General features: G+C 36.7%; 1 protein-coding gene across 4 annotated transcripts in view; it reads left to right on the top strand.

The window, feature by feature from the left end:
• CTNNA2 (catenin alpha 2) overlaps positions 1–14,731 on the top strand; it is a 463,437-nt gene extending 448,706 nt beyond the window's left edge. For all 4 annotated transcript variants that reach the window (XM_039550337.1, XM_039550338.1, XM_019287148.2 and 1 more), the window contains one exon: positions 13,565–14,731. In XM_039550337.1, the coding sequence (XP_039406271.1) occupies positions 13,565–13,852 (288 nt within the window). In that variant the 3' untranslated portion in view covers positions 13,853–14,731. The remainder of the gene's footprint in view (positions 1–13,564) is intronic.
• The last annotated feature ends 1,135 nt before the right edge of the window (positions 14,732–15,866 follow it).

Raw genomic sequence — 15,866 nt, 5'->3', positions numbered from 1 at the left:
AGAATATTAAAATGTCTCCCTGACGGGTAGTAGCTTTTTTGGCTTTGAATAATGTGCACAAGGAGTTTTGTTATTACTGTTTATTCCTTAAGTAAACCAAACACTGAAATCTCCAAATCTTCCTTTGCAAAGCCACGAACTTGCCTAGGAAATTTAGCTTCCCCAGCAAACTTTAATCTTTTCAGTAGGAAAGGAAAAACAGGTTAGTCAATCTCTAATGTTTCACTGGGAAAACTTTATGGGAATTGCTGCTCTTAAAGATGATTTGAAGTTTGTTCTTTTCAGAGGCAAATGCTTGGAGGTAAAATTTAATTTAGATCCTAAGCACATCCTATGCTGATGAGTTTATCAAATTGTCTTAGCACATAATTATTCTCGCATAATGCAGGAGACTTTAGTTTTTGCACAGAATTGATAAAACACAAGGAGCAACTCTACAGTGCCCTAACCTCACTTCAATGATACAAAAGCATTTTGGTGGCATAGAAACTCTTTTTAAGAGTGGTTATAAGGATTGGGAAAAGGGAATCAGAACTGATGTCATTCAGTAATGATGGTGAATTAGAGACAGTGATCAGCACTAAGAGGATACCATGGAACAGAGATGTCAGTGGATTACTTTGAATCCAGAGAAATTTGCATTCTAAATTTATCTTGTAAGATGAGCAAATTAGCAGTTGGCTGACTTCTTTATAGTGGGGAGTTTGTAGAGCGAATGATATTCCAAATTACATGAATTGTTGCAATAATTAACCTGAAATCTGTCTGTGCCAATGCTAATAACGAATTTTTGCCCAGGTAACCCCAGGCTGTGAGTTTGGCTGAATGACTTAACATTGGGAGAATAAATAAACTAATGTTACTACTGAGCTAATTCCCCTGTTAAATTATTTTACTAGCAGCTATGATTTAAAAAAAAAATTAAAATGTCTGAAGTGCACAGATTCCTGCGTTTTACAGCTTAGGCTTAAATGTGTATTCAGTCAGTTATGGAGTTTGTTTAATAAGATTTACATGTACATTACATTAAAATATTCTAAGGCCTAGATTTCAGCTGATTTTATTTAGTGTTTAATATGAAAACTTTGAAAGCAAATATCTGAGAAATTTCTTCCAATACATGCTAATTCAAATGAGTTAAATCTTCATAAATTATTAGCAAACTGAAAGTTAATTTTTGATATGGTATTCTTAAAAAATTTATTGCTTTGTATTTGCAAGCATGTTATGTATAACTGTCTTGAAACAAACCCAATATATTAACTAGTATATTTACGCCTATATATTTAAGGAGATCAGCATTTAAATGACAGATTTGTTCCTCAGTCATAATGGCAAAGGGTGAGCAATAGTTTAGTGATGTGAGATCATCTACAGGGATCAAGCATTTTTGCAGTATGATTAAAGCAGCTATGTGAAATTCCCAATTTTTCTCTATTTGCCAGGCTTATTTCTCTTACAAGTTGAATTAAAACTTTGTGGGTTGGTTCTTACCTTCTTTTTCTATGTGAGAAGTGAGGGAGAGCTGTGAAATGTACCATCTGTTCCCAAACCGTGTCAGCTGGCAAAGAGATGCTTCTCCCCCTGCCCTCTCTTACTGCAGTTTTGGGCTGGTTTAACACCATTGCCTCAACATGAATCGCTGTGGATTTAATCTTCTTTAAGCAGAAGTCACAATGACAGTTCACAGCATTCTAGAGGACTCTTCATGTTGATTTAAATTGCAGTCCTTTTAAACCTCGACCTCAGCTTGTTTGAATTTACAACAAAAATGCTCCATAGCCCTTGAACTGAGGGTAGTGGATGGAGGAAGCCAGGACTGCCTTAACACCCTGGACTTTCTGATCCTGGGACAGTTGCACTCGAAGACATTAAACATGATTCTCTTAAATCGTAATCCTTTGGATGTTTATCAGTCCCATCTGAGTGTCTCAAAGCAGACACATGGTGTACCCTGGTAAAACTGAAAACAGAGGTAAATATTGTCATTATTTCCTTTCTACAAATAATGCTGAGCCATGCTCAAGGCAGAAGAGATCTATAGAATCACGATGGGTTTCAAAAACTACATACTCCTTCAAGACTCAGCTAATGTTCAAGACCAGAGTTTCTCTGTCTTCCATTTGATATTTCAGTTTCCAGTCTGGATGGCCAAATTAAAAAAAAAAACCAAATAAAAAAACAAAACTGAAACCAACCAATCAACCAAAAACAACAGAACAACCCCCAAGAACCAAAGGAACCACAAACACTGCCCCCCCAAATAAACAACAGGAGAAAGACTTCACCAGGGTGAAGTATGGTTTGAAAAAGAAATCCTGCAGTAACAGTGGGAGGCTACCCCACTCAAGCTGTGCAAGAAGATGAGAGTAGGTCTCTGGCATAATGGAAACTGGTTATTTTATTATTCAGAAAGATTTTAATTGAATCATGAAGAGGTTTTTGCTGTCATCTCTATTGCTGTATGAAAAGTGATTCATCCAGCCAAGTGTAAACATCTGCATCTGAGATGTTCACTCCAGGCTTCCTTTATGTGGAACTCAAGAGCCATTTCCAGAGGGCAGATATTCTTGTTTCAGGTAGACACTGACAACTGGTTAGGTTGGTAATACCTTAAAAATTTACAGAGGCATAAGCAGGTGAATTAAACCATGTGTTCAGACATGTACAGAGTCAGAGTTTAGCCTTGGGCTTCTTTCAAGGGTTTGTATTCATATGTAAGTAAATTCAACTTTCTGTGAACTGAGCTGCTGCCTAATTTTTTCTGAACAGAAATATTTAAATTGCTTATTAAGGAGCATTTATCTATATAAAGTCGCTGTTTCTATGCTCTAATCTTCCTAGTTTCTGGAGATTGGAGAAATGTATAAGTTTGTAGTTTGTGGGTTTTTCCCATTTGACATGTTTGGGGACCAAAATAGAAGAATTAAGGAAAACAGTCTCAGAAACAGTCATTAGGTTGTTTGAATTCTTGGACCACTAGGTCAAATCTAAGGACAATTTTTTCGCAGATGTTGAGCTTCTCCCAGAGTGTCAGTACTATCTTTAAGATTCTAATGCAATACAGGATCTCTAAATAGAGTTTAAAAGGTGGGGTGCTTTGGCCGATCTCCATAGAGAATGAACCCATGAGAGATCTTGAGTGCTCCATGGTTCCTGGTCTTCTTCACCAAGCACAAAGAGAGTCTGGAATCTTTTGGTCCAGAACCTGGAATTAGGGAGGCTGAGTGCAGGATGAGATTTATTTTGTAGAAATGGAAGCTCTGAATGCTTTGATGAGGTCACCAAACACACTGAGTCAGTGGGTTTTATGAACAGCCCTATTTTTCCTGCTTTCGTTCCTAGAGAAATTGTTCAGTCAGAGACATCCGAAGAAATTCTGGGGGTGCAAGTGACACCATCCATGGTGGATCATGACTGATAGTAAAAGACACACAATTGGAATTTTTCTGATGCCAGCTAAGTGCAGTCAAGTCTGTAGGTAATCATGACTAATGTACACTATTTAAATAAGAACTTTATAAGAAAAGAGCCACTGCAAATGCTTTTTCATTTCACCATTCTTCTAAAGTCTATACCTTCATCTCCTTTACATAAGTTCTGGATTAGAGGGAAGATCTGGAGATGTGGTTGAATTAATTTGTTTTGTGCAGGGATGGTTGTCATGAGGTTGAAAGCACAGAAACCATTTGGATTATTTGAATCATTGAGGACACCAATACTTCTGCATTTGTTGCTCAGGGAAAATGCTACCTAAAGTACTGAACTGCAAAAGAAAATAGACTCCATGTAAATTGGGAATCCCTAACCACAAGTATTTTCTGAAGAGAATAGTACTGGACTTAAACAATTTCAATAAGCTATTAAGAAATTGTCAAAAATTGATATTTTTTTCCTCCTTTTCTACAATTACTCATATTTTTTCCCATTTGGGTAGGACACGTGCTCTTGTAGCAGTGAAAATGAGATTGCCAACATAATCTACAGAAGTCATAGATACATTTGCATGTATACAGAGAAGGCTCAGAGGAGATATTGTTGTCTACAACCACCTATGAGGAGGATTTAGAAGAACCAGATCCAGACCTGTCAGAGGTGTATGGTCATTGGGACAGGAAAAGGGGTAAAAATGGGTTTTCACATGGGGAAATACCAATTAAATATAAGGTTAAAAAGTTTTAACTGGAGGGTAGTGAAATTCAGGTGTAGGGTGCAGTTCTGTAGCCCAGAGATGTGGGAGATTATCCATCCTTGGACATACTCTGAATTTGAGCAAAATCCAGAACAGCCTTATGTCATTCAAATTTTCAACACGGCATTGAACTAGATGACCTCAAAAGGTTCTTTGCATCCTAAAAGAATATTTGCATAATAAGACATGAGTAATAAAAATGAGCCCTTAGAATTCAGAGCAAGATTTTATTCATTCCAATTTATTCTCAATTTGCTGTCATCTTTGCTTGCTCTTTCCCTGTGAATTGCAGCAGCCTTTACAAATGTTTTGTTCTGGTTTTGTTCTGGTTTCGTTTGCTTGCAGTGAGTAAGAACAGGTAATTTTTACCTGTTTTGATGTTTTTTAATGGCATTTAGTGTTAGCTAAAGTTAAAAATGTAATGAACAGATGCATTACAATTGTTTGTTCAGTAATTGACATGGGAAAAAATTCCTTCTGGAGCTCCTGTTACTTACTGAATGTTGTTTAACCATTGACTGAGTTGATCAAATAAATAGAACCATTAATAATGAATAATTTATTTGGTATAAAATGATAGAATTTCCATTAGAAATTATTTTTTGTATTTGATAGAGCCAGCTCTGCCTGCCTGAAATGCAGCTTTCCCTTGAAGACTATTGTGGAGTTTTGATTTTTTTTTCTTTTTTTTAAATTTCATTCACGGTGTTGTAAAGTCTTGGAAAGTGCTCAGGGAATCAAACAGAGAAGGGAGTGTTTTCACTGATTGAGTTGAGCAACACTGGAAAGACCCTCAGCTCCAAGGAAGAAAAGGCCTTTTAGCACCTCAGAAATGATCAATATCTTGAATGATCAAACCCTTTATCTGCTTCTACAAGACATAAAATGTACATGAACAGCAGCAGGCAAACGTTAGGAGGCAAGGAATAGTTGCAAGGAATAGAATCTTCCAGTCTACAACACGATTTTATTTTATTTTATTTTATTTTATTTTATTTTATTTTATTTTATTTATTTTATATTTTCTGATGTGTTTGATACATCGTTTCCGAGCCCTTTCCTGAGAAAAGCCAGCTGTGCCCGTGGAGCACTTATCTTCAAAGTGTCCCTGTGCTGACCTAGCAAGCATGACTTTAGAGATAGGAAAGTAGCTGAAGGAGTAGATTTGCCTCAAAAAGTGGCAGATCTCACAATTGAAGATGTGGAGATAAATCACATACAGATACCTCTTTGACACTTGTACAAATTAAAAAAGAATTTGGGGAAATAGCACATTCCTCAGAATTGCATCTTAAATCCTGCTTTATCCTGCTTTTCATTTTGTTTTCTTTGTGACAAAATCAGGAGGAGTAGGAGGAGATAACACAGCCTCATGTAAAGCATAAAGTGTTACTGTGCTATGTTGATTTTTTTCATATCCAAAGTCTCCTGCATTTTATCACTGAGTACAATTTCCAGCCAACCAGACATGACCTGGACTTCTTTCAGGTAAGAGTGTTAGAAAGACATGTTTTTTCTTGTTATTGTACCTGTTCTCTAGATAGAGAACAAAAGATTTGCTTCTAAAACTCAGCTTGAAAGAGCACTCGATTATTTTGGGCTTTTGAAATGTTTCTAATCTTCAAATTACAAACAAGTCACAACTCGGGTTGGGAGCAGGGAGATCAGTAGCACAGACTAGTTAGATATCCTGGATTTCCTTTTTTTTTTTTCAGATTTAGCTGAAATTGGATATGATAATGGAGCTTTGTACTGATGCTTTTGACAGAGACCTGTCCGTGCTTTTCTGTGACCTCAGGTTCAGACAATGCTGTGTCTTGGGTAGACTTCTGGCATGTGAATCCCTGTGTCAATTAGTGTAAATTGCTTTTTTATTGGGTTTGATACTGAGTTCTGACAGACTTCCTACTCTCATTTTCAGTAAGCCTCCTGGCAATATAGAAAAGTTTTAGTTACAGTTGGAGCTTGACTCTCCTCTCAGATAGAGTTTGGACTTCATCTTGTTGCAGACATTTTATCTTGTTGAATATTAGGTTTAAATCAGTGATACAAAATTCTGTTTCCTGTTAATCATCCAAGAACTCAGAGCAAATTCCATGGGGCAGAATGGTTTTGAAGTTATAAATGTGGTTGTGCTGAGTTTGCTTCAGGTAGTGTTGGAATTTGGATGGCCATTAGACAATCTTGCTCTTTGTCCAGAACATTCCACCATTGGCATCATCCTCCAGGCATTAGTTCTGTGCAGAATGAGGAAGATTTGGAAGGAAAAACCCTCGAGCCACCGTGGCAGAAGATTCATTCCCATGTTTCTTGGTTGCATGTTGGTGTAGAAAGTGTTTGAAGCTTAGCAAAGAAACCGTGTGGTATAAACAACCAAATTCAGGGAGTGAAATCCTGTCCCCATCTACAAAACACCTTTAGCTTTATTCCCTGAGGATTTTTTCCTTGTCCTGTAGAATTTTTCCAGATATTTTGGCATTCAGATTGTTGTCAAATACCTTAATTCAACAACAGACTCTGAAAGTTCTGACACAGTGCTTGTAGCATGAAAAAGACTGCTAAAGAAATTGAATTTTAAAAATTCAATGCTGTATAGGATTTCTTGTCCTTAACAGTGTTTCTGGTGAGTGATACTGGTTTGGCATCTTTTTCCTCCTGTGAAATGGCCGATAATGAGCACAAAAGGAAAATTAAATGTTTCTGAGAGATTTTTGTTATGGATCAAAATAATTTCTCCCATTGGCTTGTGAAAGGAATTCAACAAGATATTAATTAAGTGTTAAATACTGAGGAAATAACCTATGTTATATTTGGTAGCTAGAAGAAAATTTGTAATTTTTGTTTCATAGCAATAGTATTGGAGAAATAATTTATTGATTGTAAATGCATTTGTTGAATAGAAAAAAACCTAATATATATCAAAAATTCAAAAATGTATTTTTCCACCTTTGGGACCTGCAGGCTGGAGAGACACCAGTAATAATTATTTTCCAGAAAAATAATTAGCTAATTAGTTAACTTTCAGGTGTTTCCAATTGTCTTTTTGTCATTTCACCATTTCAGTTGTTAAAATACGAGCTTTCACGTTAAGTGTTCTTCTCAAAGCCAGTTAATTAGGATATCATTTTGTCTTATATCCTTTTGCTTCTAAAATGCTAGAATATTTACCTGGAATAAGCAAGGCAAATGTAGAAATGCATCTCTATTATGCCTGTTTATATTTTATTGGGAATGTCAGTTCTGGGAGTATTTTTATTTGATTCTGCTTTTGCAAATTAGCATAAAGCAGGTGGTGATGTGTTTTAAAATGACAATAGTCCATGGAAGACAGAAGACACCCATAGTTCTTGCTGTATTCCTGTGCTTTCTCTTGTCCTTGGATGTGGCAGCCTTTGTTAAATAAAACCAAATGGGCTTGGGAATCCCTTGGGTTTCTTACCTGTAATTGAAAAAATGCAGATGAGGGTGGTTATTCAATGGATTGGGCACCTATAAAACACAACTACCCCCAGAATGAATTAAATATTCATCATGTATAAAGGAGTAAGTTAATTGCAGCCAAATGTGAAAACAAATGGCAAGGAAAGGACAAGTACAATTCAATTTTCTCTATGTGGCTACAGATCCATTTTTAACATCATTGTGACCACATTACATTCCAGATAAAGACTTTTTTTTTGAGGGAGAGAGATTTTCACGTATATAGGATAGTTTTCTCACAATGGACTGTAGCTAGCAAGAACCCTATGAACATTTTGAAGTGACTGACTAAAACAGACCCTCACCCATTGCACAGTAGTGCTGATAAGCAGCAGATGTCTCCTTCCATAGGGACGAGAGCATCTGAATGGCAAACAGGCCATTCTTGCACTGGCTCTCTCTAACAGGGTCATGTTTTATGCATGAAATGTGCGACAGAAATGTAAGGCTTAATTTTATGAATAAGATCTTTTTCTTGCATACATCTTGTGTACGTAGGAATGGATTTACTGTTAAGCACAGCTGAGAGGAAAATGTTCTGTTGCATAAGAATACAAGCTGAGAAATGTATACTCCTGATTTACCATCCAGGTTCACAACTGCATAATTGTAGCCGTATTTTCTCTGGAGACTCTTGATTGACTTTTGGGTTGTGATAAGAGCAACTGTGCCTGTCCAGGAAAGTGCAGACTTTGTTTGGAAAGGAGGAGAAGCAAGGAATGCACCCAGAATTCACAGAAAGCCTTAAGGGCTTGGTAGTGCCTAAGTCACCTGCTAAAGATGTACAAATCAAGTCTTAGCCAAGAGTATTTGAGGGCCTACAGATTCTTTTCAACGTGTAAAATAAATAGTATTTTCTCTTCCCAATCTGTACAAAATGAACCAGACCAAACTCTATTTATCAATAGCTCCTAATACTAATTTTTTGTGTTCATACTTTTCAAGGTCAGTAGGGGCTGTTGATATGATCTCAGCTGCCTTCCTGCATAACTGATGCACAGACTCCCTGAATTGATGTGCACTAAAAATGTCCAATAGTTAATACATATTAAGCAAAACCATCCAATATTGATTTCACAATTTCAAGAAATAGAATCAAACTTTCATGAATTCTTTTGATTATTTCATATAACTGCTAAATAAATAATTTCAGGTAATTAATAACTAAAATTACCAGCTTCACCTCTCAGCCTTTAAGTTTTGTTTTATCTTTGTCTAACCTGTGGAACCTGAAATATAATCAGCTTTATTACCATGTACTTGCTGATTTCAGTCAACTCATTTTTAGTCATTCACTTGGAAATGGGAAAAAGAGAGCTGGCTGAATCTTTCCCATAAAAGATGGTTTTTGTTACTGAGTTTCTTTAAATTCTTTCCCAGTTCCTCGGTATTGTTCATGCATTGAGAAGAGGACTCAGTATCCCATAACTCTCGATGGATGATAAACTGAATATGATAATTAAACCTATTTCATCAGTCTCCTCCTTTTTGTGAACTCAAGGAGTGATTGCCTGGGATCCTGCAGAGAATAAAGTTCTTTATTGGATAATTAGGCATCATCTGCTGTAGGTCTGCCCAAAATAAAATCTGCATTTGTGACTTCTGGCAGCTAATTAGATATCAGTTACTTGCCCTCTTCATGACTTGCCACTTTCCCTTGTTATCTGCAAATTTCATCAAATGAGTGACTTTTTCCAAGCTTTTAGTAGAAATATTAATATTGTGAAGCTTCCAAATGGTTTCTCCAAGACCCCACTGCGAAATTCACTGTTGAGCACTGATTATTTTGTGTGTATGTGTATGTACTTCTGGAAGCAGCTGCTGGAGAATGTGGAATCCTTCTGTGTATGTGCCTTCTTAGTTTTGTGTCAACTGAATTTTTAATCAAACTGTCATGTATTACTAAGCAAAAGACCTTTCAAAGATCCAATTATACCCACAGCATTATTTTAAGCAATTCAAAGTTAAATCATACCAAAATATGATGTAGGTTACTTTGAAAATATTTTAACCCACACAGCCCTTTGGTTTCCATTAACTGCATTTCTTTCCTCTATTTATGGAGTCTGTCACAGACATTGCATCATTTAATTTGGGAGTGCTGTCAGCTGAGCTGGCCTATAATTTCACAGGTCATTTTATTTGCATTGCTCAAATACTTCAAGACTAGAAACTATCTACAATTCTTTTGATGTTTTCACCCACTTTTCAAGGTTTATTAAAATCAGCAGTAATGATATAGAACTTTCTTAAGCAACCAGCTCTTCTAAAACTACCCATTCTATAGCCTTACTGACTGGAAATACAGATTTTTTTTTTTCCTCAATTTCCCTTACATTTTATGGATATTTATTATTATAAATATGAAGACATCTCTGGAAGTTAGATTTTCTCCTTTCTAAAATATGAAGCATAATTCTTCCCCGTTACAGCAGTGTGGCAATGCAGGGAGAACATCTCTTTTCATTGCTTTATTGGTAAGGAGAAAAATTTCCAGCTTTATTCTCTCCCATTTCTTCAGCTATTTTGCTATTGCAATTGCTGGTTATTTCACTTAGATTATGTGTACATGTAAAAGAAGCAAGAAACCTTGATTATCTCAAGATTCTGGAAAATTATGCAAATAGCGCGGGAAAATTGCGGCGCAGCTGATAAGCAGCTCAAATCTCCTCAAAACCTGAAGGATTTTCTCTAGGGGGAAGAAAACCCTGGAACTATGTTCTTGGCAGATCTTTTCCAACCTTAATTATTCTAGGTGACCAGCTCCAGTGCATTTATTCTTAGGTTCTTTATGAATTTTGAATTTTCCTCAGCTTTCACTGTTCTTAGAGTTTTGTGGGACAGTAACCTAAGTTTATCTTTTATGGTTGAGAGGGCTTTTTTTTCCTAAAAGCAAGCAAACATATTTTTAAAGAGGTCTAAGCAGCAGAACACCATTACTTTGTGCAGCAAGTCAAAGGCTCTGTTGAGTGTTAGGACCAAAATCCATTGTTGTATCTGTAATTCTGCGGGCGTTGCAGGGAGTAAAGGTTGCCTTCTGTACTCTGCAGTAATTTTCCTAGTGGTGCTTTTATTTGGAATGTTAATTTTCCTTCTTATGATTTTTTTTTTTTTTTTTTTTTGGAAAAGTGCATATGTTTCTGTGCCCAGATTTTTTAAGGAATTAACACACTCAGGGCTTGATTTGCTGCTGCCTCATTCCAGCTTTGTGCCAGTGTGACAAAGAACAGCTTAAAACTGGAGCAACACGGCGGTGTAGGAAGATCTAAATGTTAATTGGAATGATGTTCATTCAGTTTAATTCTTCTTTGCTGAGCCATAATACAAGCAAGGAGCTGGAGGCCATAAGAAAGTCACTGGAAGTGCTTAGGTAGCCAAATTGGATGCATGGAATGGCCACCAGCAGATTTTGGAGAACACACAGCCTGTAATGGGGTTTTATGTCTCTTTTCTGATTTCAAGACTTGGAAGTATTATACAAGATAAATGGATATTAGGGTCAAAGACTGAGTATCTGCATCTTAAAATGTGATTAATAATGGTGAGAACAGGGAGCTCTTATCTACTCTAACAGCATATTGAAACTGAAGAGAGTTGAAATGGCATCAAAATAGGTAACGTGGTTTTCTAAAAGGTGTCATTGCAGCCTGCATCTGATCTTGAGTAAGTGCAAGATTCTGCATGCCCTTATCAATACAGTCCATAAAATTACTAATTACTGTGTTCAGAGGTGCAGGTTGAACTCTGTGTATGGGTTTAAGCATCTAATTTAGGTGCCCCCTCATGTTAAAATGCTTCCTTTAATCATTCTGTTCCTTAATATATGTAAAACAGCTACCAGAAGGCTTTTCATGATGGAAAATGTGAAGCTGTTGGAAACCTTCAGCAACCAGAATTTATTCAGGAATGTGCAATAGAGGTTTAATCCAGTCAGTTTATCCACACTGATTATGAAGTAAACACTATTTGACGGTATCACTTTATATTCAATATCAATCCACCAGTGTTTCAGAAAGAATCATTTAACAATGAATAATGCTTGATTGTAGATCTCTGTAGTAAATTAGAATATCCTAATTTAATAGAGTGTGATCTGTTATTTGCCAACAAACATACAGATTGCCTTATAAATCATGCAGTAGTGTGGTTATAGAGTAACACTAGACTGGATTATATTTCATTACTCCCTATTGAACAGTCATGTTTCTGCCATGTAATGTAATTTTCCATCTTTTAACTTCGTTTCTTTACTAACAGAAATACAAATTAGTCCCGAGGAAAAATATTTACTGGGGGCAGGCAATTAACTGTGTATTTCAGGGAATGGCACCACGTACGTGAATATCATGAGAATGCTTTTTTTTGGTTTTCACCTTACTCTGTGTAGCTGTTTATGTATTTAATGAACTCTAATGAGTTTAAGGCCAGAGCAGAGGAAATAAACTCCAGGTAAGTATAATGTGGTTTCAAATACAGGCTTTTTGTAATGTCTGTTTTTGTTCACATCGGTCACTGACATTTCTGAAGGAGATTTCCCCTGGACTCTTCTGTTAATGATTTGAAATGCTTGTTGTGAGGTGTGGTGTGGCTTTTGTAATTGCCTTATGACTGATTGTCCTGCTTACCTTGCTTAGCATTTATATTACAGAGCCATATGCTCCAAAAATAGGGAGCAGGAAAGGTTTGGAATGACACAGGACATTTATACTAATTAAAAATAGCTAAAAACTTAGTGAACATGTGGAGTGGAATCAAAGAGTTAAAGTAATACTACATCCCAAATCGTTCCTACTGTCTGGGAAAGACAGAAATAATTGAAGCAGCTTCCATGGTATAACTGAAAGCCTTTATCACAAAAAAAAAGTGATAATACTCTTTCAGTATTTTAGGAAAGGGATAATTGAACATCATAAGTAGTAACCTGGCTTGTTACAGTCCTTAGGAGCATATTTTTAGGACCTGCTACTTTGAGAATATCCACTTGGATCTGGCAAGTGCCTGATTCACATCGTGGAACATTGAGACATTGCCTTGGAAAGTCCCCATTATATGCTTGAAATCCTTTTGAAAGTTTTGGGTAGTGGTATGAACTTCACTTCAGTGTACGATGGAAGCTTGATGAGTGGAAGTCCCAATGTTTTGAAGTTCAGCACGTCCTTAAGGGCTCTTACATCCCAAGGACCCAGGATCCTCAGGCAGACTCGTGCATGGGAGAAGCACAAAGGTACAAAAAGCCTGGTAACCACAAAGTAACGTTCCTTGAGACCATAAGTAACTCACACATTACAGGAGCTGCCAAAACCTGCAGTTAACTGTCTCATCTTTTCATTTCTGTAGGGGTTTCAGAACCTCCTTTCATCTTTTCAGATGGGATTCTCTAACAAGCTCAGCGCTGGCCTCACACTGTTCCCGTAGACATCATTGGGGGTGTTATCCTGGGCTTAACAGGAATAATTAGAGCAAACTGGAACACTTGGGAAAAATCCCTGTTGACCTGTTTTGCAGTTTCTGACATGTAACAGTAAATTTTTAAAGGTTTAAGTGAGAAGTAAAGGGTTTTTTGTGAGAAAACAGACAACTTCCTAAACTGTAAAAAAGGAATCAACAACCAAAAAAAGCCCACAAACAAACAAAAAAACAACCCACAGACAACACAAGTTTTTCCTTTAACTTATTAAATAAAGTAATGTGAGGTACTGATCAGTGCATGATGTTGCCAGTGCTGGATACTCCAAGGTACCCCGAGGAGGAGGATTTGTTCCACCTTTAATGAGATCTGGGAGGATCCAGGCTTCAGTCAGGAAATGGCCCAGTGATCCAGCTGTGGAATGCCCTTGCTGTATTTTGTTTTGGAGTAACCTTGCTATATTTCATTTTGTTTTCTGTTTGTAGCTGGACAGTGCCACTTCTCTCATCCAGGCAGCTAAAAACCTGATGAACGCTGTGGTCCTTACAGTGAAAGCATCATATGTGGCTTCTACTAAATATCAGAAGGTCTATGGCACTGCTGCAGTGAACTCTCCAGTTGTATCTTGGAAGATGAAGGCCCCCGAGAAGAAACCTCTAGTAAAGAGAGAAAAACCAGAAGAATATCAGACAAGAGTGAGGAGAGGGTCCCAGAAGAAACATATTTCCCCTGTACAGGCCTTAAGTGAATTTAAAGCTATGGATTCATTCTAAACCACTGAGCTTTACCAGGAGGGTTTTATATTCTTTTTTGTATGCGTACCTGCCGACTTGTGTGCGTCTGGCATGGGGTGGGGGGACAAAGTGACAATTTGCATGCGACCTGAGACTCTAGTCCAGTAAGTAACTCTCTGCAGTGCCCAAAATTTGGGACATTGCCTTCTGATGTTAAGTGGACTTAACTCCAAGCTTCCTTTTTAAACTAAACTATAGCATTAAATTGGCCAAAGAATTTGCATCATGGGGGTATACGTGTGGAATAAATGATAAATTCAAGTCTAAACCCCAAAATTTTTATGCATGCAAGAAACATTAGGTTGGCAGGTATATTAAGTGAAAAAAAAAAAAATGGAATTGTAATGGTAGACCATAAAGCTTGTATTGCTTCTGTTGCAGTGCAAAAATGTACTAGCCAATATGCTTCAATGTGTGGCCCAATAATTAAATGATATAACTTTTAAGTCATCTTCATTATAGTATGTGAATTTTTAAAACAGATTCAAACTAATTCATCTTAAAAATGCTTCTTTTAAACCAGATTTTGTTCTTTATATTCTAGTAGTATGTTATGATTGCTCACATTTCAATTAATCCCATTAAAATGACCAGAGGTTTACTTTTGCCAATTGAATTCCTTATGGTGGAGTATGAAGCACAATATGGTGATTGACATTGCCTTTTATATTATGATTATTATTCTGATTATTATTATAATATTAGTAATAGAAGACCTGGTGGTGGAATGTTTAGAGACACGGAAACTGACAGTGTGAGAATTTAGAGGCAAATATGTAGGTGTAGCTTGGATTACAGGTATCTGACATACCATTGTAACCACTAACTCAATAAACTCATTTAACCTTGGAATCCTCAGTCTGGCTCATCTCCTTTAATGCAGATATCTCCCGTGTCATAGTTGGTGTATAGAGTTAGTAATTCTGCCTCGTGCTTACTTTTTTTGTCTTCTTATTTTGATTTTTTTTTGTGAATTTTCTCTTTTTTTTTAATAACCAGAATAAGCCAAACATGGTCAGTGAGTCAAAACCAGAGCTTAAATCTGAGACAGATTTAACTCTCAATACCTATGAGACATATGTGTCATGTGGGATGAAATTATTTGTTTAAATACAACACCTCAGAACAATCATAAAGATAATTCAATTTGTAAACTTGCAAGGTTGGCACTTCGGAACCTTGGAAATTATCTATTGTGCCACCCTTTACAGACCTGTATAAGGTCTACTGCACAAATATCTCCTTTTATTCCTTTTAAACCCCAACAGATGGCTCAACTACGGAGCCCGTGTTATCATTATCAAAAAGTCTTGGTATATATAAAAGCAAAACAATGAGCATTGATTCCTTGTCCTTATAATTAAATACTGTCAAGTTAAGGGAACTCTTATGGCCTCACAGGGGACTTGAAACACTTATAAACACTGAGTCTCAACACCAATAGTGACAAGTGTAGCCCATGCAGAGTTTTTGAGAGATGTTTGGATGTTGTCTCAGATACGCTGATTATTCCTCAGAATAGCAAAGTACCAAATTTTGTTCTATTACCCTCCTACACAGTCTATGTAAAGAAATGTACTCTCAGAGGCCTTTTAGGAAATTACTATTTTTGCTTTGTTTAGTTGTACTGTGTAATAAAAGCAGTTCCCCAATCAGAACTGCAGAGTGTAGACATGACCAAAATACATGAGATGTGGGGAAGTCCTTGCAGAGCCTTCCCTATAAATCCTTGGAGTCTGACATAGACTGACATTGCTTGTGGTAACAATTAACCCCGTAAAAGTAATTGGGATCTTTACAAACGAGATTACAGAGACAAAAGAAAGGTACAGAGTCTAAAGATAAAAATAGCAAGTAACAGACAAGTAAAAATGTCCCCCCGTGTTGCATGAAAAAGGAAAATAGGCCTTTTGCCATGAATAAAAGTAATAGCTCTTCTTCAGAAGTGTTTTCCTCTAAAACTCTGATGGATTAACTCAGTGGTTGCTTTAAA

This window comes from Corvus cornix, chromosome 4 (assembly GCF_000738735.6).
Source record: "Corvus cornix cornix isolate S_Up_H32 chromosome 4, ASM73873v5, whole genome shotgun sequence".
In the NCBI taxonomy this organism is placed as follows: domain Eukaryota; kingdom Metazoa; phylum Chordata; class Aves; order Passeriformes; family Corvidae; genus Corvus; species Corvus cornix.
Note: the sequence above shows the minus strand (reverse complement) of the source record. Positions and strands in the feature narration are given on the sequence as shown.